General features: G+C 42.4%; 3 protein-coding genes and 1 non-coding gene across 4 annotated transcripts in view; 3 read left to right on the top strand and 1 right to left on the bottom strand.

Moving 5' to 3' along the window:
* The first annotated feature begins 1,872 nt into the window (after positions 1–1,872).
* TRNAG-CCC (transfer RNA glycine (anticodon CCC)) lies at positions 1,873–1,945 on the top strand. The gene has a single exon. It is a non-coding gene; the product is annotated as a tRNA-Gly (tRNA).
* A 238-nt stretch (positions 1,946–2,183) lies between these two features.
* LOC129627850 (olfactory receptor 52K1-like) lies at positions 2,184–3,588 on the top strand. Its single transcript, XM_055547321.1, has one exon. It carries the CDS (start codon positions 2,584–2,586, stop codon positions 3,586–3,588), a length of 1,005 nt encoding a protein of 334 aa, XP_055403296.1. The 5' UTR covers positions 2,184–2,583.
* A 13,025-nt stretch (positions 3,589–16,613) lies between these two features.
* Positions 16,614–17,752, top strand: LOC129627851 (olfactory receptor 52Z1P-like). The gene has a single exon (XM_055547322.1). The coding sequence runs from the start codon at positions 16,733–16,735 to the stop codon at positions 17,750–17,752; it is 1,020 nt and encodes a 339-aa protein (XP_055403297.1). The 5' UTR covers positions 16,614–16,732.
* A 4,066-nt stretch (positions 17,753–21,818) lies between these two features.
* The window catches only part of RRM1 (ribonucleotide reductase catalytic subunit M1), a 40,196-nt gene continuing 34,225 nt past the window's right edge, over positions 21,819–27,789 (bottom strand). Inside the window, exons 16-19 of the mRNA XM_055548920.1 lie at positions 26,184–26,319; positions 25,232–25,327; positions 23,974–24,162; positions 21,819–22,436 (exon numbers count right to left, since the gene is read on the bottom strand). Coding sequence (XP_055404895.1) covers positions 22,251–22,436; positions 23,974–24,162; positions 25,232–25,327; positions 26,184–26,319 — 607 coding nt within the window. The 3' untranslated portion in view covers positions 21,819–22,250. The remainder of the gene's footprint in view (positions 22,437–23,973; positions 24,163–25,231; positions 25,328–26,183; positions 26,320–27,789) is intronic.

The following is a 27,789-nucleotide window of genomic DNA, read 5'->3' on the forward strand; positions in this document are numbered from 1 at the left end:
AATACCTAGGATTTTAACAATAAAGTATGGGAGACCCATTCATTATTCAACCAATACTTACTGTCTCCTATATGTCAGGTTTGGTATTAGGTTCCTGGAGTATAAATGTGAGTGAAGTGAACAGAATTCCTACCATCACAGACCTATACAAATAACAGAAAACTGCTGAGAGACATAAATCAAGACTTGAAGACTTAGAACACCATACTTGATACTAGATTGAAAGACTGAATAATGTCAAGATTATCAGTCCTCTGAAGATTAATTCGTAGGTTTAATGAAATTCCAATTTTTAAAATGCACAATGAGATTATTTTTAGAAATTGCAAAATGATTATAAAGGTTGGGAGAATGAAATGAGAATAACAAAAAAAATTAACAAAACTACTTGTACAGATAACTTTTATTAGAAATTAAAATAAATGATAAAGTTATAGTAATCAATAAAATACAGTACTCTCTTACAACTTAGTAATAAAAGACAACTAAATTAAAAATGGGCAAAGAATTTGAATAGACACTTCTTAAAAAATACAAATGGTCAATATGCACATGAAATGATGCTCAACACCGTCAACCCTCAGAAAAACACAAACCAGGGATTTTCCTTGGTCCAGTGATTAAGACTCTGTGCTTTAAAAGTAAGAGGGACTGGTTGGATCCCTGGTCAGGCAACTAAGGTCTCACATGCCACACCACAAAGCCAACAAAGAGTAAAAGAAAAACACAAATTAAACCACTAGGATAGCTAGAATAATAAAGAGAGATAATAAGTATTAGAGAGGATATGGAGAAAATGGAACGCTCATCCATTGTTGGTGTGAATTTGCAATGGTGCAGCTGCCTTGGAAAACAATCTGGTAGTTCTTCAATTGTGGTGGTTCCACAATTCCACTCCTAGGTATTTCCAAGAGAAATGAAAACATATGTTTACACAAAAGCTTGTACATGAGTGTTGAGAGAGCTTTATTCATAATACCCCAAATGTGGAAACAGCCCAAATGTCTACCAGCTGATGAGTGGATCAATAAAATAAATGGCTATGTAATATAGCCATACTATGGAATATTATTCAACCATTAAAAAGGAATGGCATACTGATACATGCTATAGCGTGGATGAATCTTAAAAACATTATACTAAATGAGAAAAAACAGCCATAAAAGAGCACATGATGTATGATTCCATTAATATCAGTTGTTCAAAGTAGGCACATTCACTGACTCAGAAAGTAGATTAGTGATTGGGTTACATAGGGCTGAGGCGGTTGGGAAAAAATAGGGGTACCAGGTTTCTATTTGGGGTGATGACAATGTTGATTGTGGTAATAGTTGCACAACTCTGTAAATTTACTAAAAACCATTGACGTGTACATGTCAATGTGTGTATGTGAATTATATCTCAATAGAGCTTTAGTTTTTAAATAGCATGGTACAATTTTTTTAATTAATAAATAAATTTTAAAAATAAAAAATAGCATGGCATTGGCATAAGAACAGACTATCACTACCTATAAAACAACCACTTCACATGTAAGAACTTAATCCAGGATAAAGATTGTGACACAAAGCAGTGTAGGAAATGACACAAGAACAATTATTTCGCTCCCTGGGAGAAAAATATCAAGTTAGATCATGACTTAATGTCACATAGCAAAGTGAATTTCATGTGTATCAAAACTTAATTTAAAAAATTAAGCCGTGCTTTAAAGAAGAACAAAATACAGTGTACTATCTTTTTGATCTTTGAATGAGAATCATTCTAATAAACCAAGAAAATAACTCACAAAGAGGTGTCTAGAGATTTAATTTTATAAATTTAAAACCCTTAGTCTTAATATCATAAATAAGATAAAAATACTAACAAGGGACTTCCCTGGTGGTCCAGTGGCTAAGACTCTACACTCCCAATGCAGTGGTCCCAGGTTCAATCCCTGGTCAGGGAACTAAATCCCACATGCCGCAACTAAAGACACCATGAGCAGCAACTAAGACCCAGCACAACCTAAATAAATAACCAAATAAATATTTTTAAAACAATACTAACAAGATTTGGAAAATCTGTTTCAATGGATAAAAGGGGAAACAATGGTTTTAATATTTAAACTGTTAAGAGAAACAATCCCTAGTAGTACATGGGCAAAAGATAGGAGTAGAAAATTCACATGTGGGAACAAAATCCCACATGCCACAACTAAAAGACAGCATGCAAGTTAAAATGAGATAGTATTTTCAACCATCAAAGTATTAATTTTTTTACTCAAGGCAATTTAGTACTAGCACCAATGACAAGACTGACAACTTTCTTGGAAATCTACTTGCACCTTCATAAATGTTCATATTATATGATACCAATAATTCTACATCTAAAATCTACCTTGAAGAATTTATTTGAAATGCAAAGATTTATCCACAGATGCATATCTCATTAAATAATGAGCTTTAGTCTGTCATTTTTTCTCTAGGGATATTGGAGATTCATGAAGATCAAAACCTAGGAAAGCTGGGGCAAGCCCTAGTGGGTGCAGAAACCAGGCCTCCTGCCTCTCTTTTCTCCCCAGAGCCATCCCACTCCCCAGGGAAGATGTCATTATGGACCAACGGCAGCTCCAACCTGTCCTATACCAGCTTCATCCTGCGGGGCTTCCCGGGGCTGAAGGAGTCCCGAGCCCTCCTGGCGCTGCCCTTCCTCAGCATCTACCTGGTGATCGTCTCTGCCAATGCCCTGGTCATCCACACGGTGGTGGCCCAGAGGAGCCTGCACCAGCCCATGTACCTGCTCATAGCTCTGCTCCTGGCTGTCAACATCTGTGCCGCCACCACCGTGGTGCCTGCCATGCTGCTCAGCTTCTCCTCCCGATTCAGCCACATCTCCCTAGCTCGCTGCCTGGTCCAGATGTTCTGCATCTACTTCCTCATTGTCTTTGACTGCAACATCCTCCTGGTTATGGCCCTGGACCGCTATGTCGCCATCTGCTACCCTCTCCGCTACCCAGAGATAGTGACAGGTCAATTGCTGGCTGGCCTGGTGGGGGCGGCAGCTGCCAGGAGCACTTGCATCGTTGCTCCAGTGGTGGCGCTGGCCTCCAGGGTGCGTTTCTGCCGCTCAGATGTGATCCACCACTTTGCCTGTGAGCACATGGCCCTGATGAAGCTCTCCTGTGGGGATATCTCCCTAAACAAGACTGTGGGGCTCACTGTCCGCATCTTCAACAGAGTCCTGGACATGCTGCTGCTAGGAGCCTCCTACTCCCGCATCATCCATGCAGCCTTTCGAATTTCATCAGGCAGAGCACGTTCAAAAGCCCTGAACACCTGTGGCTCCCACCTGCTGGTCATCTTCACCGTCTACACATCCACCATGTCCTCATCCATCGTCTACCGCCTGGCCCGCACTGCCTCCCAGGATGTGCACAACCTGCTCAGTGCCTTCTACCTGCTGCTTCCATGTCTGCTCAATCCCCTCATCTACGGGGCCAGGACCAAGGAAATCAGGCAGCACCTGGCAACTGTCTTCCAATGGGCACAACACCAGGTCCCCAGTGAGAAGCTGCAGCCCCCATCCTCACAGAGGGAGCTTCCTGCCTGACTCCCCATGACTTGTAGGCCCTAATCAATCTCACTATCATGTAGGTAAATGTGCAAGTGACCCATCCCTGCTGTATGTTGGCTTTGGCTGTCTACAGTCATCTTTGAGAATCTTCTAGGCATATTCTGAAAACTGGCTATTCATCCAGAGTTCCACAGTAACCAACTTCAAAATAAGCTTCTGTCACTGGTTTCTCAATTTTCTCCCCTTCTTTCTGCATGTAGTTTTCATTCGTTCATTCATTCATTCACCAGACATCTTGTACACATACATCATGTTAGCCACACACTTGAAAGAAAAAAATTGGTTTCTCCCCTGAAAGAGGCCCCAATCTAGCAGGCTGTAAAGGCATGTAATGGTCAATAATAGCTTTATGAACAAAATTCTGTGGAAACATATAGGAAGGGCAATCATTGACATGGAACACTTCACAGAGAAGGTGAATCTAGCTTGTGTTTGAAGGATAAGGTAAGGTGTTTGCTCGAGAGGAAGGAGATGGCAAGAAAAAAGGCACTCTAGGCCAGAGGAACAGCATGGTGAGCCACAGAGGCTCACCATGAGCATAGAAATCAGAACATAGAGATCAGAAACTCCACAGCAGCCCCCACAGAGGGAGCATGGGGGTCTGGTGGGAAGTGAGGGTGGGTTGGCAGGCAGATAAGTAGAGGCCAGATGATAAAAGGCCTTATCTGTCATGATAAGGAGTTTGAGTTTTTACTCCAGGCAGCCACTGAAGACTCTGAAGCAGGGAAGTGGGAAAACCACATTTGTGATTCACAATGGTCACTCTGCAGTCACAGTCGAGTGTGGATTAGAGGGAGACAAGCCTGGAGGCTGTGACACGGGAGACAATGGTAGCCTGGACCTGAGTAGAGACACAGGGATGAAGAGAGGTGGAGAGATGGAAGGGATTCCTAAAGGTTGAATCTGTGTGTGGGAATCAGGGAGGCAGGCGGAAAACAAGGACAGAATGGCCTCACCAAAGCCAAGGGAGAAGACTGTTTTAAGAAGGTTGGAGTGGTTGGCAGGTTTCAGTCCTCTAATGGGTCAAGGAGAATGAGGATTTGACTCAATAATATTGTGGAAGTTGATGAGTATTTTAACAAGGGCAGTTCCCTTCCTCAGGTCCTGGGGATACTATGATGAGCATAATGTGGTTCTTGCTCTCATGGGCTTTACCTTTTAGAGGAGGCATAGGCATTAGTCAATTGATGTTAATGCCTCGGAATGGTGGGGACTGAAATGAACTGCCATGATTCTGAGTGCATCAAGACAGAAGGTTATGGAGGGGAATAGACAGCAGTAGGTAGAAGGGAAGGTGGTCAAGAGGATGTGGGTAAACTTTGCAGAGTAGGAAAAAAAAAAATGTGACACTGAGAGAGGAAAAGACCTGGGTTTGATTCTTGGCTTAGCCACTTACAGGGTGAGAGGACCATGGGACAATCTTGGAATTCTCTCTGAACTTGTTTCCTCATCTGCAAAATGGAGATAATAATATTACCTGCCTCATAGGGAGAGGAGAAGTAATTAAGAGAAAATTAAAGGATGATCCTTTAAAGGAGGGACATACGGGAACAAGAGCAAAGCAGAAAATTTGGGTCTTGAGAAAAGGAACCCTCTTCTCTGGATAGAGAGAGAAGGAGTAAAGATGTATACAGAAGTGCACAGCTGTGCTGTTTCTCTAGAAACACTTAGCAGTCTGGGAACAGCTTTCACCCAGCTCTCAGCAGGGTACATCAGGACAGGAGTACTGGAGAGAGAGCCATTGAGCTGCCTGCCATCCAACTTGTGAAGGGCAGGGGAGACAGGAGGATTCTGAACAATGGAAGAAAGATGACAGGCCTAGAGGTCATCATGAGATATAAAAGTAGGGACTGTTATGTTAAGGGGAAGGAATAAGGCAGTTTGAAAGAGAGCTACTAAAATAGAAGACTTCAGACGTGGTGCATTTATGGTTGATGATCTAGGGTATGATCACTTATTCGCAGCCTGGACTGGATAGAGAACATGTCACTGATGTTGAAGAATGCAAACAACACTTAAACAAAGATGCTGGATAGATCATTTTCATGAATGATCCATACCATAGTCCAGGAGAATGGCCAGGGTTGAGGAGGAAAGTTAGCCTGAGCCAATGTCCTCTATGAAAATGGGGAAAGGATTTTGAAGTTATGGATAACAATGATGAAGGAAGGGGATACAAAATTAGGAAAACAATCATTTTAAGCAACATTAGGGAACTACTTTTTTTAATTATGTCAAGATATGGTTACCCATATCATCAGCCTTGAAAAGACTGGGAGACAGGTGTTTCCCAGCACATAGCAAGAGGCCCCTGACAGAGCCTGATGCCCTCCAGAAAAGGCCAGTGAAAGACAGGCAGGTTGGAAAGAAGATGGAAGCCCCTAGGTAGCAAGAGTGAAAGGAGGCCTAACCTGCTCTCATCTTCGCCAGTCCAACCTATATCCCAAGTTTTCCACCAGTTCTGTTTCAGAGTAACAATGTGTCATGAGTATAGCAGCCATAAGGGGGTGGGGAGTGGCATATGTCTTCGTTTTTCTTAGGAAGAACTTGGAGTGGCGAACACATGATAAGAATAGGCAAGCGTGTTGGTGTGTTCACAGTGTCCTTGAAAACAGGAGAGTACAGCAGCACAGAAGTCATCCTTCTCAAGCTTGAGTGTGCAAAGAAAGAAGCATAACGAGGGCAGCACCCGGGTTGGTGGGGGAGCTGTGGTCTTTCGACATAGACGAAGGAACTGAGCTCTTTATCCTGCAGGAGGAAATAGCCTCACCCTCAGGGCACTCTTGGTCTAAGGATATACCAGCTGCTAGCACCGTCCTGCTCCACCACTCTCCTTCTCTGCCAGAAACGTTCAAGCTTGCAAAGAAGCCCAATAAATGTATCTTGATTAAATTCAGTGACCTATCATAGCCCTACGGAAAATATAAGGGAAGCAGAGGGTCACAATTCTCCCTGGTCCAAGGAGGCTACTCCTTTCTGGGTCAGATACTGCTCTGTTCCATGACTGTCCAAACCTTCCAGTATGACCTCAAAATATGACAGAACATGTCCTAATCCTCTCCATCGAGTCCCTCAAGGCCTTTCCTTCATGTTCACTGCTAGCACCTCAAGACATTGTTCAACATGGCAAAGAACAAGGGTGTTAGAGTCCATGAGACGTCGTTTTGAAACCTAGCTGTGCCTGAAGGTTGAGCTGCTTAGTCAGCATGATGAACAAAGAACAAAAGCAGACATAAAAAGAAAATATTAGCACAGAAAGCCCTCTCTGAGCTCTGCTTGCAGCTTCACTCTTCTAAAGGCAAGAGGAAGATTTCACAGAATTAGAAGACATATACCAAAGCAGTCCCTGGTGGCTCAGATGGTAAAGCATCTGCCTACAATGCGGGAGACCTGGGTTTGATCCCTGGGTTGGGAAGATCCCCTGGAGAAGGAAATTGCAACCCACCCCAGTATTCTTGCCTGGAAAATCCCATGGACTGAGGAGCCTGGTAGGCTACAGTCCGTGGGGTCACAGAGTCGGACACGACTGAGCAACTTCACTTTCACTTTCTTTCACCAAAGCAGTCCCTTGGCATTTTATCTCTCTCTCAGTTCCATCTTTACGGTATCAAATTGCCTAACATCTTCCTGTGTGTTCGTCACTCAGTTATGTCCGACTCCTTGTGACTTCATGGACTGTAGCCTGCCAGGCTCCTCTGTCCATGGAATTCTCCAGGCAAGAATACATTGGAAGGACTGATGCTGAAGCTGAAGTTCCAATACTTTGGCCACCTGAGGTGAAGAGCCGACTTATTGGAAAAGACCCTGGTGCTGGGAAAGATTGAAGGCAGGATGAGAAGAGGGTGACAGAGGATGAGATGGTTGGATGGCATCACTGACTCAATGGACATGAGTTTGAGCAAATTTCAGGAAATAGTGAAGAACAGGGAAGCTTGGCATGCTTCAATCTATCAGGTCTCAAAGAGTCGGACACAACTTAGCGACTCTCCATGGGATTTCCCAGGCAAGAATACTAGAGCAGGTTGCCATTTCCTACATTACACTTAATTATTTTTTGGAAACATTTAAAAAAAGGTACATCTAAATGTTAAAAATCCAAACCATAAAGTTTTATAAGATAAAGAAATATATCATCACAACATTGGAGTAATGGAAGTCTTTCTAAGTAGGACACAAGTACTAACTTTTTATAAAAGAACGAAAAAAGTGATACAAACTTGACTACATAAAGGAAAGAAGTGATAAATTTGACTACATTAAAATTTAGAATTTTGGATAATCAAAAGCAGAGCTGCCACTGTTATGTAATACATTATATAGGTGGTCCACACAAAGACATCTGACAGAAGCAAGTGAAAGTTGAAATTCAGCCCACATTACACTTACCAAGCCATCAGAAAGGAGCATTTTTATAAATTGTACAAAGGTATCCAATGTACTAGACACAGTCTCAATCAAAAGATGGATGCCATAAGCAAGTGAAAAAGCAAGCCACAGATATGGGGAAGATACTTATAATACTTTATCCAACAAAGAACTAGTATCCAGAAAATATAAAGAGTAACTACAAATCAGTAAGAAAAAGACAGATAATTTAGTTTATCAGAATGTAACATAGATAGATAAAAGACAGTCACTTCAGAAAATAAGCATATGAAAAGGTATTTGTCCACACTATTTCAGAATTCAAATGTTAGTCATTTATGATTTAAGGCAGAATGAAATGCCTCACGCTAGCGCATGAATTTAAAACAGAAACTAAATGTATATTGGTCTTCCCTCGTAGCTCAGTCCTTAACGAATTTGTTTGCAATGCTGGAATCTGCTTGCAATGCAGAAGACTGGGGTTCAGGTCCTGAGTCTGGAAGATCCCCTGGAGAAGGAAATGGCAACCCACTCCAGTATTCTTCCCTGGAAAATCCCATGGACAGAGGACCCTGGCTGGCTGCAGTCCATGGGGTGGCAAGAGTCGGACATGATTTAGTGACTAAACCACCACAAATGTACTTTACAGGGTTTTTTAAATGCAAAAAGCAACAATATTTCAGTTAAGGAAACTTGATTTCTTAAGCTAAATTAGAGTTCCCACAGAGATATTGTAAAAGGACAGTGATAATTTGGCTGAACGTGGCATGGTAGTTGTATATCATGTGCGTCATCATTTTCAAAGGCACTGAAGTCACACCTGGCTGCATTAGATTGGGAGCAAAATCATTGTTGTAGATTGAGAACTATTTCACATCCACAGCTAGACTTGGAATCTTCCACAGAAGAAGGATAAAAGTAAGCCATGTGTCCTATGTCCTAGAAAATGAAGTACCTCTACAGCCTCCATCTAAAAAACTAATCATTTGCTATTATATATTCCAACTATTTCCAGTGCATTTAGTTCGCTAGTAAAGTAATGCTCAAAATTCTCCAAGCCAGGCTTCAGCAATACATGAACCGTGAACTTCCAGATGTTCAAGCTGGTTTTAGAAAAGGCAGAGGAACCAGAGATCAAATTGCCAACATCTGCTGGATCATCAAAAAAGCAAGAGAGTTCCAGAAAAACATCTATTTCTGCTTTATTGACTATGCCAAAGCCTTTGACTGTGTGGATCACAATAAACTGGAAAATTCTGAAAGAGATGGGAGTACCAGACCCCCTGACCTGCCTCTTGAGAAACCTATATGCAGGTCAGGAAGCAACAGTTAGAACTTGACATGGAACAACAGACTGTTTCCAAATAGGAAAAGGAGTATGTCAAGACTGTATATTGTCACCCTGCTTATTTAACTTCTATGCAGAGTACATCATGAGAAACACTGGGCTGGAGGAAGCACAAGCTGGAATCAAGATTACCGGGAGAAATCTCAATAACCTCAGATATGCAGATGACGCCACCCTTATGGCAGAAATTGAAGAAGAACTAAAGAGTCTCTTGATGAAAGTGAAAGAGGAGAGTGAAAAAGTTGGCTTAAAGCTCAACATTCAGAAAACGAAGATCATGGCATCCAGTCCCATCACCTCATGGCAAATAGATGGGGAAACAGTGACTGACTTTATTTTTCTGGGCTCCAAAATCACTGCAGATGGTGACTGCAGCCATGAAATTAAAAGACACTTACTCCTTGGAAGGAAAGTTATGACCAACCTAGATAGCATATTAAAAAGCAGAAACATTACTTTGCCAACAAAGGTCCATCTAGTCAAGGCTATGGTTTTTCCAGTGGTCATAAATGGATGTGAGAGTTGGACCATTAAGAAAGCTGAGCACCAAAGAATTGATGCTTTTGAATTGTGGTGTTGGAGAAGACTCTTGAGAGTCCCTTGGACTGCAAGGAGATCCAACAAGTCCATCCTAAAGGAGATCAGTCCAGGGTGTTCATTGGAAGGACTGATGTTGAAGCTGAAACTCCAATACTTTGGCCACCTGATGCGAAGAGCTGACTCATTTGAAAAGACCCTGATGCTGGGAAAGATTGAGGGCAGGAAGAGAAGGGGACGACAGAGGATGAGATGGTTGGATGGCATCACTGACTCGATGGACATGGGTTTGTGTGGACTCCGGGAGTTGGTGATGGACAGGGAGGCCTGGCGTGCTGCGCAGTTCATGGGGTTGCAAAGAGTCGGTCACGACTGAGCGACTGAACTGAACTGAGTAAAATAAAAGATATTTATGCATACTCTTTGACCCAGGAAACCGCCTCAGGGACATGAGCATCAAAATACATATACAAAGCTTTTTATATTGGCCTTGACTTCCCCGGTGGGTCAGACGGTAAAGCATCTGTCTACAATCCGAGAGACCCGGGTTCGATCCCTGGGTTGGGAAGATCCCCTGGAGAGGGAAATGGCAATCCACTCCAGTACTATTGCCTGGAAAATCCCATGGACGGAGGAGCCTTGTAGGCTACAGTCCATGGGGTCACAAAGAGTCGGACACAACTGAGCAACTTCACTTTCACTTTCAATTTATCCCTAATTAGGAAAAACCAGAAACAATATAAATGTCCCTCAGCGATGGAGTATGTAAATAGGTTATGGTACATTTATATACTGGATGCTAGCAATAAACTATAGTCACATACAACATTAATGAATTTTTCAAACAAATATTAATTTTTTCTTATTTTTCTAAATCTTTTTAGAACACAATGAACTGTATAAAGCCCAAAATATATACAAATGTATTGTGAGGTTTATAACTTATGCACAAATAAAGCAAATGACAACAATAACACAAACAGTGGAAGAGGGGCAGTGGAAGAATCTTGCTGCAAGGATCTCATACTCTTCATTGAAGTGGCACAATACTAATTAAAAGTAGGCTATGGTAAGTTAAAGATGTGTACTACAAAACCTAAGGCAAACTAAGAGGCACAGCTTGTAAGCCAACAACGAAGATAAAATGAAATCATGAAAGACAGTTACTCCAAAGAAGGTAGAAAAATTTTTCCATTGCTACCGCTTTCAAATTCCAGAGGACAAACTGGTGATGCCTCCCTGGAGGAGCCACCCCTGCCTCTGTAAGTCCTGGCTGCTCCCAGTACAACCCACACCAAAGTCATCTCCCACTCAAGCCCCTCAGTCACCCATTCTGGGAAAGTTAATGCCTCATCAATCTCAGTGTGTGCGTACATGCTCAGCACTCATGCACAAGCATATGTGTACATGCACACACACCACACTTTTCACTGTCACCCAAATGCCCCTTCCTGCCTTTGGCTGACCCCCAAATTGCAGGAGCTCCTTCCCCTCAGTGGAAGGTCATCCCAGTCAGTCATCCCCAGTCTGTTAGTCCCCTGGGATGGAAGCTTCCCTGAACCCTGACTTGCTCTCTCTGAGTCTCTAATGGCTCATCTGTAAAGTGGGGGAACCCCTCTGCAGACGTGACCACTCTGTGAGAAAAAGCTGGAGCCATAGAATTAAAAATGTTAGTATACCATCATCTCCACACAGCCTCTCTCCCTGGGGTCCTCCTTCAATTTCCTGGGTTTCTCATTGCTTTCTCCTTTGAGTCCCTGGAAATACTTACCCACTGGGAATCTCATCCTCCACTGGGAATACCCTGGAGACACAGGTCTACTTATCTATCCACCCCCTCAGCCTCATTGAGCAGTGCCTTGGAGTTGGGCACAGACCTCAGGCCTTACCTTTTCAGAGGTGATACCAAAGCCATAGCAGGCCACCACCCAACAGGAGTGTTCTACAGGCTGCCACAGTGAGGCTGGGCGTGAGAAGACAAGGGACTTATGGGGAGTTTGAGGCAGGTAAGCCTGAGATTGGCATTGAACTTCACCACTGGCAAACCTACATCACATCCCAGCTAGCATTTAACATCTATGATACTTTAAGAAAATTAGTTATTGTCTTTGAGCCTCAGTATTAATGTCTGTAAACTGGGTTAATAAATAGTATTCATCTCTTAGTGTTGCTTTGAATATTACAGATACCAAATGGAAAAGCCTTTGGAACCATGCCCGATGTGCAGTAAGTACTCAATAAATTTTAACTCATAGTATTGTTGCTGAGGCTAAGACTGGAGCCTGTCCAAAGCTATCTCATGTGTGGATGGGAAGGAAGAACTGTGATATAGACAGAAGAATCCAAGAAGACCTAGATTTGAGGCCTGGCTCTTCTTGCTAGGTGAGACTAAGCAAATCACTTGGAATCTCTGAGCCTTGATGGGGTTTGTTTTTCATTCATTCACTCATTTATTCGTTCAACCTCAAAGGGCTACTCTAAGTTAGTCGTACACGAGACTGTTTATTAAAATTCCTTGGTGCATTATGTATTCTTGCAACACAACACTTACTGAGCAGGTACTCTGCAGTGGGCTCTATGCCGGGCACTAGGACAAAGAGGAGAGAGGAGTAAGACACGGTTGCCCCACCAGCAACACCTTCAGTCTAGTGGGGAGCCTGATCAGCAATTCAGTGACTATTGCATGATAAAGGCATGTCCAGGGCCTTGCCTTCAGGGGTGAGGAGAAAGATTGGAAGCTTGAGGACTGAATGAAGTTATGGAAGAGTTTATTTTCACCAGACAGACTTGAACTCCATATTCAAAGGATACGAAGGGGAGAAGTGGAAGATACCCTGAGAACGAAAGAGAGGAGAGGGACTTCCCTGGAGGGTGAGTGGTTAAGACTCCATGCTTACAGTGCAGAGGGCTTGGGTTCAATCCTTGATAGGGGAACTAAGATCCCACAAGCTGCACGGTGCAGGAAAAAAAAGAGGGCGTGGGGAGAGAAAAGAGAGACTTCTCTTTTCCTGGGAATCTTACTGGGAACAGAGGAAGAGAGAAAGATGAGCGCAGTGGAGAGGGGGTAGTTCAAGGAGCTCTTGTCTGCAGTGTTGATTCTCACAGTGGAGGAACCGCGCTTCTTTCTGCAGAAAGCACACGATGTCTGGCCTCTTCATCTCAGCCCTCTTACCTGGTCCCTCCCCTGCTACTCAGAACAATAAACTTTGCAGGGTGACTTAGCTGTGTTGGTCTTTTGCCTCTGTGTGGTGGTTCAGTCCCTAAGTCATATCTGACTCTTGCAGCCCCATGGACTATAGCCTACCAGGCTCCTCAGACCATGGGATTTTCCAGGCAGGAATACTGGAGTGGGTTGCCATTTCCTTCTCCAGGGGATCTTCCCGACACAGGAATCGAACCCCAGTCTCCTGCACCTCAAGCAAATTCCTACATTGCAAACAGATTTTAACCAACTGAGCTATGAGGGAAGCCCACAGTTGTGTCCGACTGTTTGCAAGCCCATGGACTATACAGTCCATGGAATTCTCCAGGCCTGGATACTGGAGTGGATAGCCTTTCCCTTCTCCAGGGGATCTTCCCAACCCAGGAATCGAAGTCAGGTCTCCCGCACTGCAGGCAGGTTCTTTACCAGCTGAACCACAAGGGAAGCCCAAGAATGCCGGAGTGGGTATCTTATCCCTTCTCCAGCAGATCTTCCCAACCCAGGAATCAATGGGGTCTCTGGCATTGCAGGCAGATTATTTATTGACTGAGCTATTCTTTACTGTGAAGCCTCCAAAGCAGCAGAACCTTTCGTCCTCTGGTTTCCAGAATCCCGTTTGCTCCTGGCTCTCACTCCATCTCTCTACTCTTTATGTCTCCTTCACTGACACCAGTTATTCTGTCTGTCCCTCAGGATTCTATCTCATGCCCTTAATAAAATTATCATCCCCATCTCTAGTTTCAATCCTGCATCTGAGCACTCCACTCTCATTTCCAGTTGTTGATGACTGGACATCTCTTCATTTGTGAGTTTTCACAACATCCAAATGTGTTTACTGACTGTACCTCCCAACACCCCAACCCTGTTGCTCTTTCCTCAGGTTTTAGCAGCTTCAATGTAGACATCATAGCTGAAAAAACAAAAAGAAACCTTATAATTATTGTTGATTCCTCTGTCTCTCTCCACTTCCAGTTGGTTCTTAAGTCTGATTGATCTAGAAACATCTCTGTATCTCCTTTAAGACCTTCATTAGACAGTAAATTGATCTCATCTTTCAGCCTTTTTCATCCCTTCTGCCCCTCCTTGAGGAGATTGTTATTCTATCTTTCCTCTCCTGGATGCTTTGGGGCCCAGTGTCAAAGAAGCTCTTTTACTAGTTTACTTAAGTAATCTTAAGAAACAAAACAGAAGAGCAAAGTACAGTTCACATGATGGAGATAGACCAGCCCATGCCAGCTTTTTCTCCCCCTCAAGAGACCACCCTGGGGCATTTGGGAAGAAGGAGCACAGGTCCCTGAACGTCTTCATGGCCACTGCTCCTGCAGGTTGCATTTTCCTCCTCATCCCTTTATTCTATCACAGGTCACCTCTCACCTCCTTCGCTCTCAGATTCTCAATTCCACCCCACTGGACCATCTTCAACAGAACTCCCCTAAGGATTTTTACCACCTCCCCACAAGGATTGTCTGGCCCAACCACAACAGAAGTCCACTTCCCAAAATCTGAGTTATTCTGTCTAAAACAATGCTCTAAGAGTTCCAGAAACACATTCCAGGGTGGGCCCTGGAATTCCAAATCCAATCCCTATATAGAGGGCTCCCTGTGAACTTTAGGATGTTTCTCTGTACTCTTCTGCGTATTCAGAGGATGGCTATAGTAACACCAGTATAAATACTGATTTTCAGAGACACTACATTCAAACCTCTAAGAAGGAAGAATGTTTCTTCCTAGCTGCTCTACAAGTTATGTTGTTATTGTTGTTTAGTCACTAAGTCATGTCTGACTCATGACGCCATGGACTGTACCCACCAGGCTCCTCTGTCCATGGGATTTCCCAGGGAAGAATACTGGAGTGGGTTGTCATTTCCTACTCCAGGGGATCTTCCTGACACAGGGATCAAACCCAAGTCTCTTGTGTCTCCTGCATTGGTAGGTGGATTCTTTACCACTGAGCCACCAGGGAAGCCCTACAATTTATGAGGCTTCTCTAATCTTCAAGGTTACCAGTGATAATAGGAAAATGATCAACTGCCTGGTTTGCCTGAAAACTTTCCTGGGACCCCACATGTTCGGCTCTAATGCCAGGAACACCTCAAGCACAGCAGGACAAGTTGATCATCCTGACGTTGTTAAGAGCATGCACTCCGGAGTCTGTCTGACTTCAAAGCCAGGTCTGCCATTTAACAGCTGTAGAACTAGAGTTAATCTCTCTGTGCCTCACTTTCTTTTTCAGTAAAATTAAGAAGATTGAAAAATTAATAAGTGAAAGCATTTAGAACGCTACCTGAAATAAGGTAAACCGTTACCTCAGTGTTAATTCCTCTTATCATCACACTTACAACCACCAAATGGTGCTCCCTAAGATTCCCTAAGAATCTGGGTAAGATGTGGACCTAGTACTGAATTACACATCTTTTAATATCCTAATTATACAAAAACCAGGCCAAAGCTTTGAAACTGCTGCTCTTCAGAGCCCAGCTGACTAGCTTCTTACCACCTTCTCCCTTTTCCTCATTCACCTAGTCAACAAGCAATGTTCCAGCACCCTCCCTGGGCCTGTGGTGGCTCTCTGCTTGGAGCTCCAGAGAGCACAACAGAAGTGTGCTGTTACACCTGCTCCCCCAGAACGCACATTCCGAAAGGAAAGCAAGCATTATCCACTGGGGGCAGGCCCAGGCAAGAGGCCCCTCAGCCAGTCGAGAGGGTCTTAGGAAGAGACAAGTCTCTGTGGCCTGTGCTTTGTGTCCAAGAAGACAGAAGTTCTGCTCAGCAGCTTCCTCTATCCTTGACACAGAGTGTACCCCAGGCACAAAAGGGAAACCATCATTCCTCACCGGTGCTTCACTCCAATAAACCCCTACACGGTCATTCCCAGGTTTCTTAGACCCAATGTGGGGGCTCCCCAGGCGGTGCTAGTGATAAAGAACCCGCTTGCCAATCCAGGGGACCTTCCCTGGGTTGGGAAGATACCCTGGAGAAGGGCATGGCCACCCGCTCCAGTATTCTTGCCTGGAAAATCCCATGGATAGATGAGCCTGGTATTTTCCTGACTCCCCAAAACCCCTACTTGGTCCTTCCCAGGTTTCTTAGACCAAAGATTCTTCATATACTTTTCTTCCTCCTAATCAAGGATCTTCTTCATCCTTTTTAGTGCCTCTGGGCCATCACTCCTTTTTCTTCTCTCCTACACCATACCTACTTTTTTTACTCAGCAATTGAATATAAGGAATATCACAGAAAGAGTACCCTTTTTAAAAATTTATTTGGCTGTACTAAGTCTTAGTTGTGGTATATGGGATCTAGTTCCCAGACCAGGAGTCAAACCTGGGCCCCCTGCATTGGAAGCTCAGAGTCTTAGCCACTGGACCACCAGGGAAGTCCTGATAAACAGTATCTTTAAGTTTACACCTCATGTACATAAGCTAAGAGCTCCCTGAAGACAAAGAATGTCTTTTTCATCTTTGTAGCTCCCATTACACCTGACACAATACCTGTCTATTCCCCCGAAGAGTGGCCATAGATATGGCCATAGATACATGAAGAGGTGGATCTTCATCACAAACCCCCCAGGCCCCAAAATAGCAATAGAAATCGGCTTTCTTCCACTGATCATTTTGTTCTAACTGTCTCTGATCCCCACTTCTGGGGCCAGCCCAGAGCCAAAGCCAATGGGTGAGGATGGAAATACCAGTACCTTCAACATTTCCTACACCAACTTCTTCCTGGTGAGCTTTCCTGGATTGTTAGAGTGGAGGCCCTTCCTGGTCCTGCCTCTTACTTTCCTCTATGTGACCATCATCTCTGCCAACACCCTGGTCATCCACACAGTGGCAGCCCAGCGGAGCCTGCACCAGCCCATGTATGTGCTCATTGCCCTGCTCCTGGCTGTTAACATCTGTGCTGCTACAGCGGTGATGCCCAAAATGCTGGAAGGCTTTGTGCATTATGCTAACCCCATATCACTGCATGGCTGCCTGGCCCAGATGTTCTTCATCTACTTCACGCTCCTTCTGGACTACAACCTCCTGCTGGCCATGGCCCTAGACCGCTATGTGGCCATCTGCCACCCACTCCGCTACAGTGACCTGATGACCTCCTGTTTGCTGGGTGTGCTGGCCTTTTTCGCCCTGACACGGAGCTTGGGAGTGGCAGTGCCATTGGTGGTGCTAACCTCACGAGCTCGATTTTGCCGGACAGCAGTGATCCCACATTTCACCTGCGAGTACATTGCACTGCTGAGTATAGCTTGTGGAGACTTGACCTTCAACAACCATTTGGGGCTTGCCATGCGGTTGGCCACTGTGAGCTTTGATCTAGCCCTGCTGGGGACCTCCTACACCCGCATCATCTATGCTGCCTTCCGGATATCTTCTGGGGGAGCCCGAGCCAAGGCCTTGCACACGTGCGGCTCCCACTTACTGGTCATCCTCACCATCTACCTCTCTGGTCTCTCCACTTCCATAGTGTTCCGAGTAGCCAAGACTGTGTCTCAGGATGTCCAGAACCTTCTCAGTGCCATCTATTTGCTGCTCCCAGGAACCTTGAATCCAGTCATTTATGGGGTGAGGACCAGAGAGATCCGGCAACATATAGAAAAGACGCTCTGTGGAAAGGAACTAGCCCGGGAAATTAGAGAGAAGCCAGAGAGGCTGCAAAATACAAGAGTGAAAGGGAAGCTGCCAGGGTGAACTTCCTCAGTATGGGAGACTAGGGCTGTGACCTCTGGGAACAAGAGATAAACAGACAGTACTGAGGGACGGGCTGGAATTTCCTGAGATTACAGGCTCAACAGCGGGTTCACTGTTGGTAAACTATTCCTTTTTGAATCCTTAGAATGCTGTTTTCAATCCAATAATAAAATTGTTTTTCCCTATTTATTGCTGTTAGTTTCATTTCTCTGTCCTCTTCTCCCTGACTCCTGAGAAAGTCCCCAATAAATACCTGGATATATGGAGCTCCACTGAAGTTATATAAAGTCATGCAGATGATCATTTGCCCTGAACACACAGTTTGAAACAAGTAATATTGGACAGACCCTTCCCTGGTGCCCAATCTGTCCCAAATATGGCATAAAACTTGACATGAAGCCCAGTCTGACCAAATATCCAGGTCAGTCTTGATGCCTAGGTCCAGTCTAATGCAAGCACATGGGCTGGATTCCAGAGTTCAGGCAGTTCCAAACACAGGTGAGGCTCTGCCTGATATCCCCATCTGACACAGGCACACAGGGTCAGGCCTATCCCAGGTGTCCAGTCTAGCCTAAACAGTTCAAGTCCAGCCAAGGGGCCCAGCAGTCTGAGACACCCAAACCAGGTCTTCTCTTGGGACCCAATTTCATCCAGAGGCCAGACTAGGCCTTTATCTGTACTTGACTTTGACCCAAACCCATTGGTCAGGACACTCTTCCCATAGTACCCAGTGTGATTTATCTAAGTCACCCCTACTTGAAAGATCTCCGTAACTGTCATCTATGGAATGGAGTGTCCTTTAGGGATGTCCCCAAAAGAGGTGTCCTGTACTGTGCAGAACCAGCTGTAAACCACCCAAGTTTTCTCTTCCTTTGTCAACTGACTATATGGAATGTCCCATGAGGCCATGGTGCAGGCTGGGAGAGAAGCAGGAGTGATGGGCATTTGGGCCACTTCTTCAGTAGATTACTTGTGCATCCAGGGCCTGCTTGAGGCCAGGCTTGTATATACAACTTCCATTTGATGATGCTACTATGTAATGCTACTACGGATGCCAACTTTAGGTTTTGTGGGCAGATAATACCCAGTTCATGACAGCAGTTCAGGTTGCATAGGAACTTGATGGTCTTTAGTTAAGCAGTCTTGAGGCACAGTAAGTAGCAGCCAAAAGCTGTCTCTCTCAAGGGATCGAAAGAGGATGGTTACCGATATTTGAGGTTGCATGACAGGCTGGACATGTTGCAGAGCCTTCTTTGTTCTGGGCCCCACTCAAAACTAGCAGCTTTTAGGGTCATACAGTAAATGGGTCAAAATAACACACCCAAATGAGGAGTATGTTACCATTTTGCCTCCAAAATCCAGAGGACCACTAGGCTTTATGCCTCTCTTTCGGTTCTAAGAAGAGTCAGAACAATTTATCCCTTACCATGGAAGGAATACCTCAACATGCCTCATATCACTGACCCCTAGAAATTTCACTGATAGAGGTGCCTTACTTTTTGTCAGACTTATTACTCTGATACACAAACGTCGTACTGGTAAGTCTTTAGTAGCTGCTTCTTTTTGCTCACTAGGTCCAACCTGTACCTCAATGTAATGGAGCAGTATGATGTACCGTGGAAAGGAAAAGTGATTAAGATGAACTATAAATTATGATACTGGGCTGGAGAGCTGATATATCCCTGAGGCAGAACACATACATGGTAACCCAGACCCTTCCCTTGTATTTGATTAGGAATATCCAGTGATGGTATTCTGCATGTCTCTATTGCCACATCACCCCATGGGCTATCAGAGCTCTCTTCACTACTGAAAAGTCATGCTTAAATCTCATCAAATTAGACAACCAATGCAGGAAATTCATCTTCATTCCAATAGAACCATTTTCAGTACCAAAAACTTTATTAGTCAGGGCTCTCATTCTCCAGAGAAAATAAGGTGTGTGTGTATATATATATATTCCCTTAACCCTTGAACAATGCAAGGATTGGTTCTAGGACATACCAAGGATATGAAAATCCATGGATGTTCAAATCCCATGATACATCCATGGTTCCACATCCAGATTCAACCAAACACAGATTGTACGGAACTGTCATATTTACTGAAGAAATCCAAATGTAAGTGGGCTCATGAACTTAAAACTCATGCTGTTCAATAGTCAACCATATCTCTCCCCCCTCTCTATATATACACATATATAAAACTATGGAACTGGGAAATCCAAAATTGGCAGAGTAAGCCACCAGGATGGGGACCCAGAGAAGAGCAGATATTGCAGATCAGTCCAAGGCAGTCTGGAGGCAGAAGTCCTTCTTTCTCAGAGGACCACAGTCTTCTTCCTCGTAAGACTTTAACTGATTGGATGAGGCTACCCACATTTTGGAGGATGATCTGATTTACTCAAAGTCAATAAATTTAAATGCTAATTTCATCTAAAGAAATACCTTCATAGATCTATTTAGTGTTTGATCAAATATCTAGATACTATGGCCTAGCCAGTTGACACATAAAATCAACCATCACATTGCTTAGGCTCAGAGCAAGCCTAGAGAAGTATGAGAGTGTCCTAGCACAGAGCCAACCTGCAAAGACCTAGGAAAGCTATCAGAACATTAACTGAACATACTCTGAAGAGCAGACTTCACTGCAAAAACATTTTGGAAACGTCTCAGAATGTTTCAACAACAAAAATCACAAGCATTATAAAGAAACAGGAAAACAGTCAAAGGAACAATATAAACTGACAAAAACCACTCCAGAAAAACTCAGCCATCAGACTTTCTAGACAGACATTAAAACAACTGTCTTAAACATAATCGAAGAGCTAAAGGCAAACAATGTAGTAACAAAGATTTTGTAGTAACAAAATCAGACGATCAACAAAGACATAGGAATAAAAGGAATCAGACATTCTGGAGCTGGAAAAAGCAATAAGTGAAACGAAAATTTCACTAGAGGGGCTCAACAGCAAAGCTGAGGAAGAAGAAAGAATAAATGAACTGGAAGATAAGACAACTGAGATTAGAGGAAAAAATAGGATGAAGAAAAGTGAACAAAGCCTAAAGGACCCGTTGAGACACTAATAAAGTGGACTGAAAAATGCAACGTAGACGTCCCAGAAGGAAAAGAGGGAAAGCGGCAAAATCATTATCTAAAGTAATAATGGCTGAAAACTTCCCCAATTTAACAAAAGATGTTAATCTACTATACCAAGCAGCTCAGTAAACCCTAGTTAGGATAAATTCAGAGAGCCACACCAAGACACATTATAATCAAACTGTCAAAAGTCATTAGTACAGTTAGACAGAAGATTACCAGATATTCCAAGCACTCAACTTCTAGTACATACCCAAAAGAAGTGAAAGCAGGAATTCAAACAGACTACTTGTGCATCAGTGTTAACAGCAGCATTATTCACAACAGCCAAAAGGTAGAAACAACCTAAATGTCCATTAAGGGATGAATGGATAAACAAAATGGGGTGTATATATATATATGTGTGTATTTACATATATACATATATATATATATATACACAATGAGGTATTACTCATCCTTAAAAAGATATGAAATTCTGATATGTGATACATAAATGAACCTTGTAAACATTATGCTAAGTGAAATAAGCCAGATAGAAAAGGACACATATTAAGATCCCTTCTACTTGAGATACCTAGAATAAGCAAATTTAGAGATAGAAAGTAGAATAGAAGTTACCAGGCAATGATAGGAGAAGGGGATCGGGAATTCCTTGTTTTATATATAAACTTTCTGTTTGGGATGATGAAAAAGTTCTGGAAATAGTGGTGATGGCTGTACTTTGTATATGTACTTAATGTCACTAAACTGCATACTTTAAAATGGGTAAAATGGTAACATTTAGTTATGCTTATTTTGCCACAGTTTTTTAAAAAGAGGAAAAAGGCACATATTAAAATCAGAATTCTATATGGTGTCTAAGTAATTTGTCTTAAAATTTCTTCCCTGAACTCTCAAAGAACAAAAAATGCTTTTACAAATTTGACCTTTGAAAGAAAATAAGTGACAAAATTAGTCTCACACAGTCATTTAGAAATGTTTATTATCTTTATTTCAGAATGACCTATTTAGACCATACCCAAATAAAGGCCCCATCAGCACTTCTCACAGGTTATGACTCATTTTGCTTCTATGCACACACCAAACTTTCCTTACCAAAATGGAAGTCACCAGAAAAGGGGTGCCAGATGGGTGATAAAAACCCTACTTAATCACTCCCTATTTGCAAAATGACTTCTTTTGCATTTCTAAAACATCTAGTTTGATTCCCAATATATCAATTTAAAAAAATCATTACTTTCACACGTATACAGAAACAGTACTTTAAACCACTTGATTTTTTTGCTGCAAAAAGGTCCAGCAAAGCCGTACGACTTCAAGCAAACCTACTGCACCTATCTATGCTCAAGAAGTAGTTTGGCTACTGAGGAAGTGCTGGTCTCTTCTAAGCCCTTCCTCAGGACCCACACATCAGGCATTCATCTCTGTTCTCCAAAGAGCACACCATGGCTGCTGTGTTCCTCTCCTTCTCTTCTTCTTTCGATACCTTTTCCTTATCTTTCAGCTTTTCTTTATTTAGAGTGAACTGGATTGGATTAGCAGCTGGTCTTGTCCTTAAATAATACATCCCAGTCTTCAAACCCTGAAAGGGAAGTAAGTACAACTAACTAGGAGAAGCTGTGAGAACATTAAACATTCAAGACCAATGTTTAAAACACATTTCCATAGACCAGGTCAAACTGCTTTCTAAATCTGGAATTATATCTCCTCTAGGAAGCCCCAGCTGTTTTTTTATTTGGGCTTCCCTGGTGGCTCAAATGGTAAAGAATCTGCTTGCAATGCGGAGACCTGGTTTGATCCCCAGGTTGGGGAGATCCCCTGGAGAAGGCAAAGGCTACCCACTCCAGTATTCTTGCCTGGAGAATAACATGGACAAAGGAGCCTGCTGGGCTGCAGTCCATGGGGTCGCAAAGAGTCGGACATGACTGAGTGACTAGGCACAGCACACACACAGCACAGGAAGCCCTCTCAAAAACGCTGAGAGAGAGAAGGAGACAGACAGTACCCGCTACCCTTTTCACCACTAAAACAAGCTTATCATTTTCAAAATGTCAAATATTTTTGTTCTCTAGTCTTTTTTTGTTTGTTTACGTGCACGACTTCCAAGTGTACCTAAGAAAACATGTCTGCTTTAGATTGTAACTATTTAGAGGTCTAGACCATTTCTCTGTATAAGTACAGATGACAACTATCTCATGGTTAAGAATCACCACCTTCTATTCAGTACCCCCAGTCCTGGAACACAGTACAAGTTCAATAAAAGTTTGTTAAATAAAAGGATAAAATTATAATTCTATATAAATACCTAGAACATTGTTAGGGAATAAGAATACATTATAGGGACTTCCCTGATGGCTCAGGGGTTAAGACTCTGCCTCACAAATGCAGGAGACACGGGTTTGACCCCTGGTTCAGGAACTAAGATCCTACATGCTGCAGAGCAACTAAGCCTGCACCACAGCTACTGAGCCCGCAAGCACCACAACTAGAGGGTCTGAGTGCCCCAAAAAAAAGAACCTGCAAGCCACAACTAAGACCTGATGCAAGTCAAATAAATAAAAATAAATATTCTTTTTTTTAAAAAAGAACACATCATAGACTCACAGGTCTTTACCAGTTGGCAGTGACTAGCTAAATGATTGGCTTTTATTCTGTTTTAAAGCTGGGAAACAATGGGTATTTTTGAATAGGTGGTTGATGTATAGTTTTATTTTAGGAATGGTAGCAGGACACAAGCTGGCCTAGAGTAAAGATACCAGAAGCAAAGAGATCAGGTAAGAACTTGAGAATAAAGGTGGTGGTGGTGATGGAATAGAAAGAAAGGCATTTAAGAAACAGTACAAATGAACAACCAACAGCACACGGTGAATGATACATGGGAAGTAAAGGAAGGATCATAGATAACTCCTATGAGCTTACAAGCTTCGAATAAAATAATCCCACCCAAAATAAGAAAATTCAAAGTGAGAGCTTAATCTAGTGTAAACCCACATGTTAGTTTTAACATATTGGACTTAAAGTGAAAGAACTTCCAGGTGGCAATATTTAATAGGTAGCTAGAAAATAAAACTCTGTTCCAATTCTAAAGTATTCTAAGTTGGTTGACTTCCTCCACCAACCTGTTTCCAGCCGTAGAAGTGCATACTAGTGAGTTTGCCATAGTTAGGCTCAGCAATATGTATGTTCAAAGACTGGCTTTGATCAATGAAAGCGCCTCTCTCGGCGGCCATCTTGAGCACGGTTTTCTGAGAGATTTCCCACACAGTCTTATAAAGCTGCTTCAGGTCATCAGGAATTTCTGGTATGCTCTGAAAAAGGTAAAGCAGATGCTATTGTACTCTGGTTGAAGAAAGCAGTATAATTAATAGAACGATGCCCCAGGGTCTGGCTGTGATTCTACTTCCAGTCAGATCTGATCCTAGACATTCCATTTAATACAGTATGATCCTTATCAAGTTTCCTAAGACTACTCACTTCCAGTTTATGAAGTCTAATAAAACCCCATCTAACCAACAAAATATCAATCTGGTGGTAGTTATGTAAGATTCATTTTTAATTGGTTAATGGCCAAAACATTCACTGTTTTAGAGGCACTTAATAAAGGAAGGCCAGATCAAAGCTAAGCAATAAAAGACCCTTGAGTTTTGCAGAAAATACAAAAATTCAGGGCTGTAACTCACAGAAACATGACCCAAGGAAGCAATGAGACAAAAACCCTTTAAATATGGTAGGACTCCACAAACTCCACTCGAAGTCAATAGAAATAAGGCTTTCTTATTTCTTAGGTCTAGGGTTAGTGTGCATCAAAACATAGGCTGGCTAATGCTACAGTTTCCATCAGCAAATACAGAAATGTTACAGGAATCTTTATCTGTGTTGCTGAGCAGACCAATATCTAATAAGTGGCCTCTATCTACAAATAAATGCTTCTTGATTCTCAATTGCAAATATTTTATTGTTAAACACTATTTGTGGCTCTGTCTTTTGAACTATCAGTCTTCAATCTCCATCAAACTTTTTAATTAAGTTTGACTCTAATTTCAGGCTTTACATCACTGGTCTCCAAAATCTGATGCACTTTGGAATTATCTAGAGAGTCTTTAAAAAATGCTGATGCCTGAACTCTCATTCCCAGACATTTAATTGGTATGGGAACAACCTAAGCTTCAGCTTTAATAGCTCTTTAATGTATTCTAACATGCAGAGAAGTTGGGAACCATTGTTTTATAGTGCTGCACAAACAAGAGGGTAAGGCCTGGATATATGACCAGAGTGAACAGCCATTCTTTCTCTGTATTGCCTGGGATAATCGAGAAGGTACCAATGTTCAACTTAGCTCCTGAAGAGCACACTTTGGTTTTTTTGGTCATTCTGTACCTGGATGGACCCATTGCATGCAATAATCTGATTTTTCATCTCTTCATTCCACAAGCCCCGCTCAGTAAGATCTTTCAGTAAGTGAGGATTTACAATCTGAAAGGAAAAGGAGAAAAAATGTGAAGGAATAAACAACAACAGGGCCTGAAGAGGATTACACACTTGGAGTTTAACATTAGATTGCTTGGTAAATTCTATTTTTTATGAAACTGAGTGACATATCTCATCACATGAAAGCTATATTCCTCTAAAATCCTGACACCTGTTATTCAAAACATAACATATAGTACTGCAAAAGTGAAAGGAGCTAACTGCCTAAGCTGGGTATGTAGAATGATTCTTTTCTTGTTTTAAGTATGGACACAATAAATACTTGAGAAAATTATAAATGTACCCAACCCAAACCTTACAGAAATTTACTTCAGAATATTTGTAAATTCACAAATAAATATCTTTTAAATTAGTGGTTCTCAACCTGCACACAAGAATTACTTGGGAACCTCAAAAAAAAAAAAAAAAAACAGTGGTCCTTCCCATCAGAAATTCTAAATTGTAACCAAGGCTGAGAACCACTATCTTAAAAGATACTTCTATACATTTGGAGTATCATCAACTTAAGCATGTGAGGCTACAGTATATGTGTTATAGTTTAGCACATGTAGTATAGCGTAGTATAGACATATACTACATGATTAAAGAATGGTTACACATTACATGAACTCCAATATCAACAAACTGCTTTCATACTCAACCCTCAATCCTTCATTCTTCTGACAGATATTTATAAAATGTCTATTATATGCTGAAATAACATAAATAATATTGACAGCTCACTTAATCAAAACTCTGCCCGCATTCTAAGATAGAGGGGCATCCTAAATATGAGTAGCATTTACTCCTAACATCAGGCTTCTAAAAGACTTTCCAGTAGGTCTGGTTGTAATCTTCTTACCTGAAATTCTCCTGACAAGACTCTGCGAGTGTAGATGTTACTGGTATAAGGTTCAATTGACTCATTATTTCCCAATATCTGGGCAGTAGAAGCAGTAGGCATCGGGGCAATAAGTAAACTGTTTCTTACACCATACCTGAAGAAAAGGAGATTATTAGGTGCTGGTCCTTATGCTACTATCTGTCAGGAAGACAGCTACTTTAATCAACATAGTAAAGTAGCTGCTGTAATACCATACATGCACCACACTCACATGCTGACGTTTGCATTTAACCCCTACAGGGATGCAACTCTACAGTATGCCCCTCTCCTAAATGAATGACTGATTCCTCAACAGAATTATCACAACTTTTACTCCTGACAACCTTTATCATGCCATGACTTATGCCACTTAAGAATCACAGCACTTGATACACCATCTTGCCCAAGGAAACACTCAAATGGCTGTTGGAGAGTCCCCACCTGTTACAGGTACACTCATTTAACCCTCACTCTTTTCTAAGAGACTATGTGATCACTGTGCTAGGCTCTTTAAGGAAATTTAATGATGTGAAAGTGGTAAGACCCAAACATCTATCACCACAACTCTTCTTTATACTGAATAAGATAATGAATGGAGAAAATGATGCTCAAAGTATAATATTCTTGACTTCCTCTATCACCTCATTAATTAAAGTTCCTAGATGAATGCTTACACCTTTTGAGTCCATTCAGTGCCAAAGAGAGTGCTTAAAAATGTAGTATCTGAGCTCTGAAAATCTTCAAACTGTGCTAAGCACATCTTTCAAAGCTCAGCCTAGGGACTTCCCTGGTGGTCCAGTGGTTAAGAATCTGTCTTCCAATGCAGGAGATGTGGGTTTGATCTCTGGTTGAGAAACTAAGATCCTACATGCCTCAGGGCAACTCAGTCCACGTGTCTCAATGAAGAACCAGCACAGCCAAAATAAACAATAGTAGTAGTAATAAAATAGTAATAATAAAAACCTCAGCTGAAGAGATACCTATGCTAAAACATCTTTCCTGATCAGGCAGACAACACTAAGTAAAACTGTCAAATACAAGTATGTGCATTGCAAATATTTTTTATGACCTGTACCTTTACGTATATTTTATTTGTGTACATGTCTCACCTTACTTAGTTTCTCAAGCACAAAGAGCTTGCCTTTGCTGCATTCCATACCTCTAGATTCATACAGTACTTAGCACCGAGCCTCATATCCTAATGGAGTGTGTACAACTGAAATTTCAACTTCTCTATGTCACTTTCACCAGGGCTTCCCTGGTGGCTCAGATGGTAAAGCGTCTGCCTGCAATGCGGGAGACCAGGGTTTGATCCCTGGGTCAGGAAGATCCCTGGAGAAGGAAATGGCAACCCACTCCAGTACTCTTGCCTGGAAAATTCCACGGACAGAGGAGCCTGGTAGGCTACAGTCCACAGGGGTCTCAAAGAGTCAGACACAACTGAGCTAATTCACTTTCACTTTCATGTCAGTTTCTAGTTGTGAGGCATCAAGTAAACCACCAACTAGCTCATGTCTACTCCCTCAGTAAAGTGGACAGTGGTTTCCTGTCCACAGACAAGAAAATGTTTTGAAAAGTCACATAC

Source organism: Bubalus kerabau, chromosome 15 (assembly GCF_029407905.1).
Source record: "Bubalus kerabau isolate K-KA32 ecotype Philippines breed swamp buffalo chromosome 15, PCC_UOA_SB_1v2, whole genome shotgun sequence".
NCBI classification, from domain to species: Eukaryota; Metazoa; Chordata; class Mammalia; order Artiodactyla; family Bovidae; genus Bubalus; species Bubalus kerabau.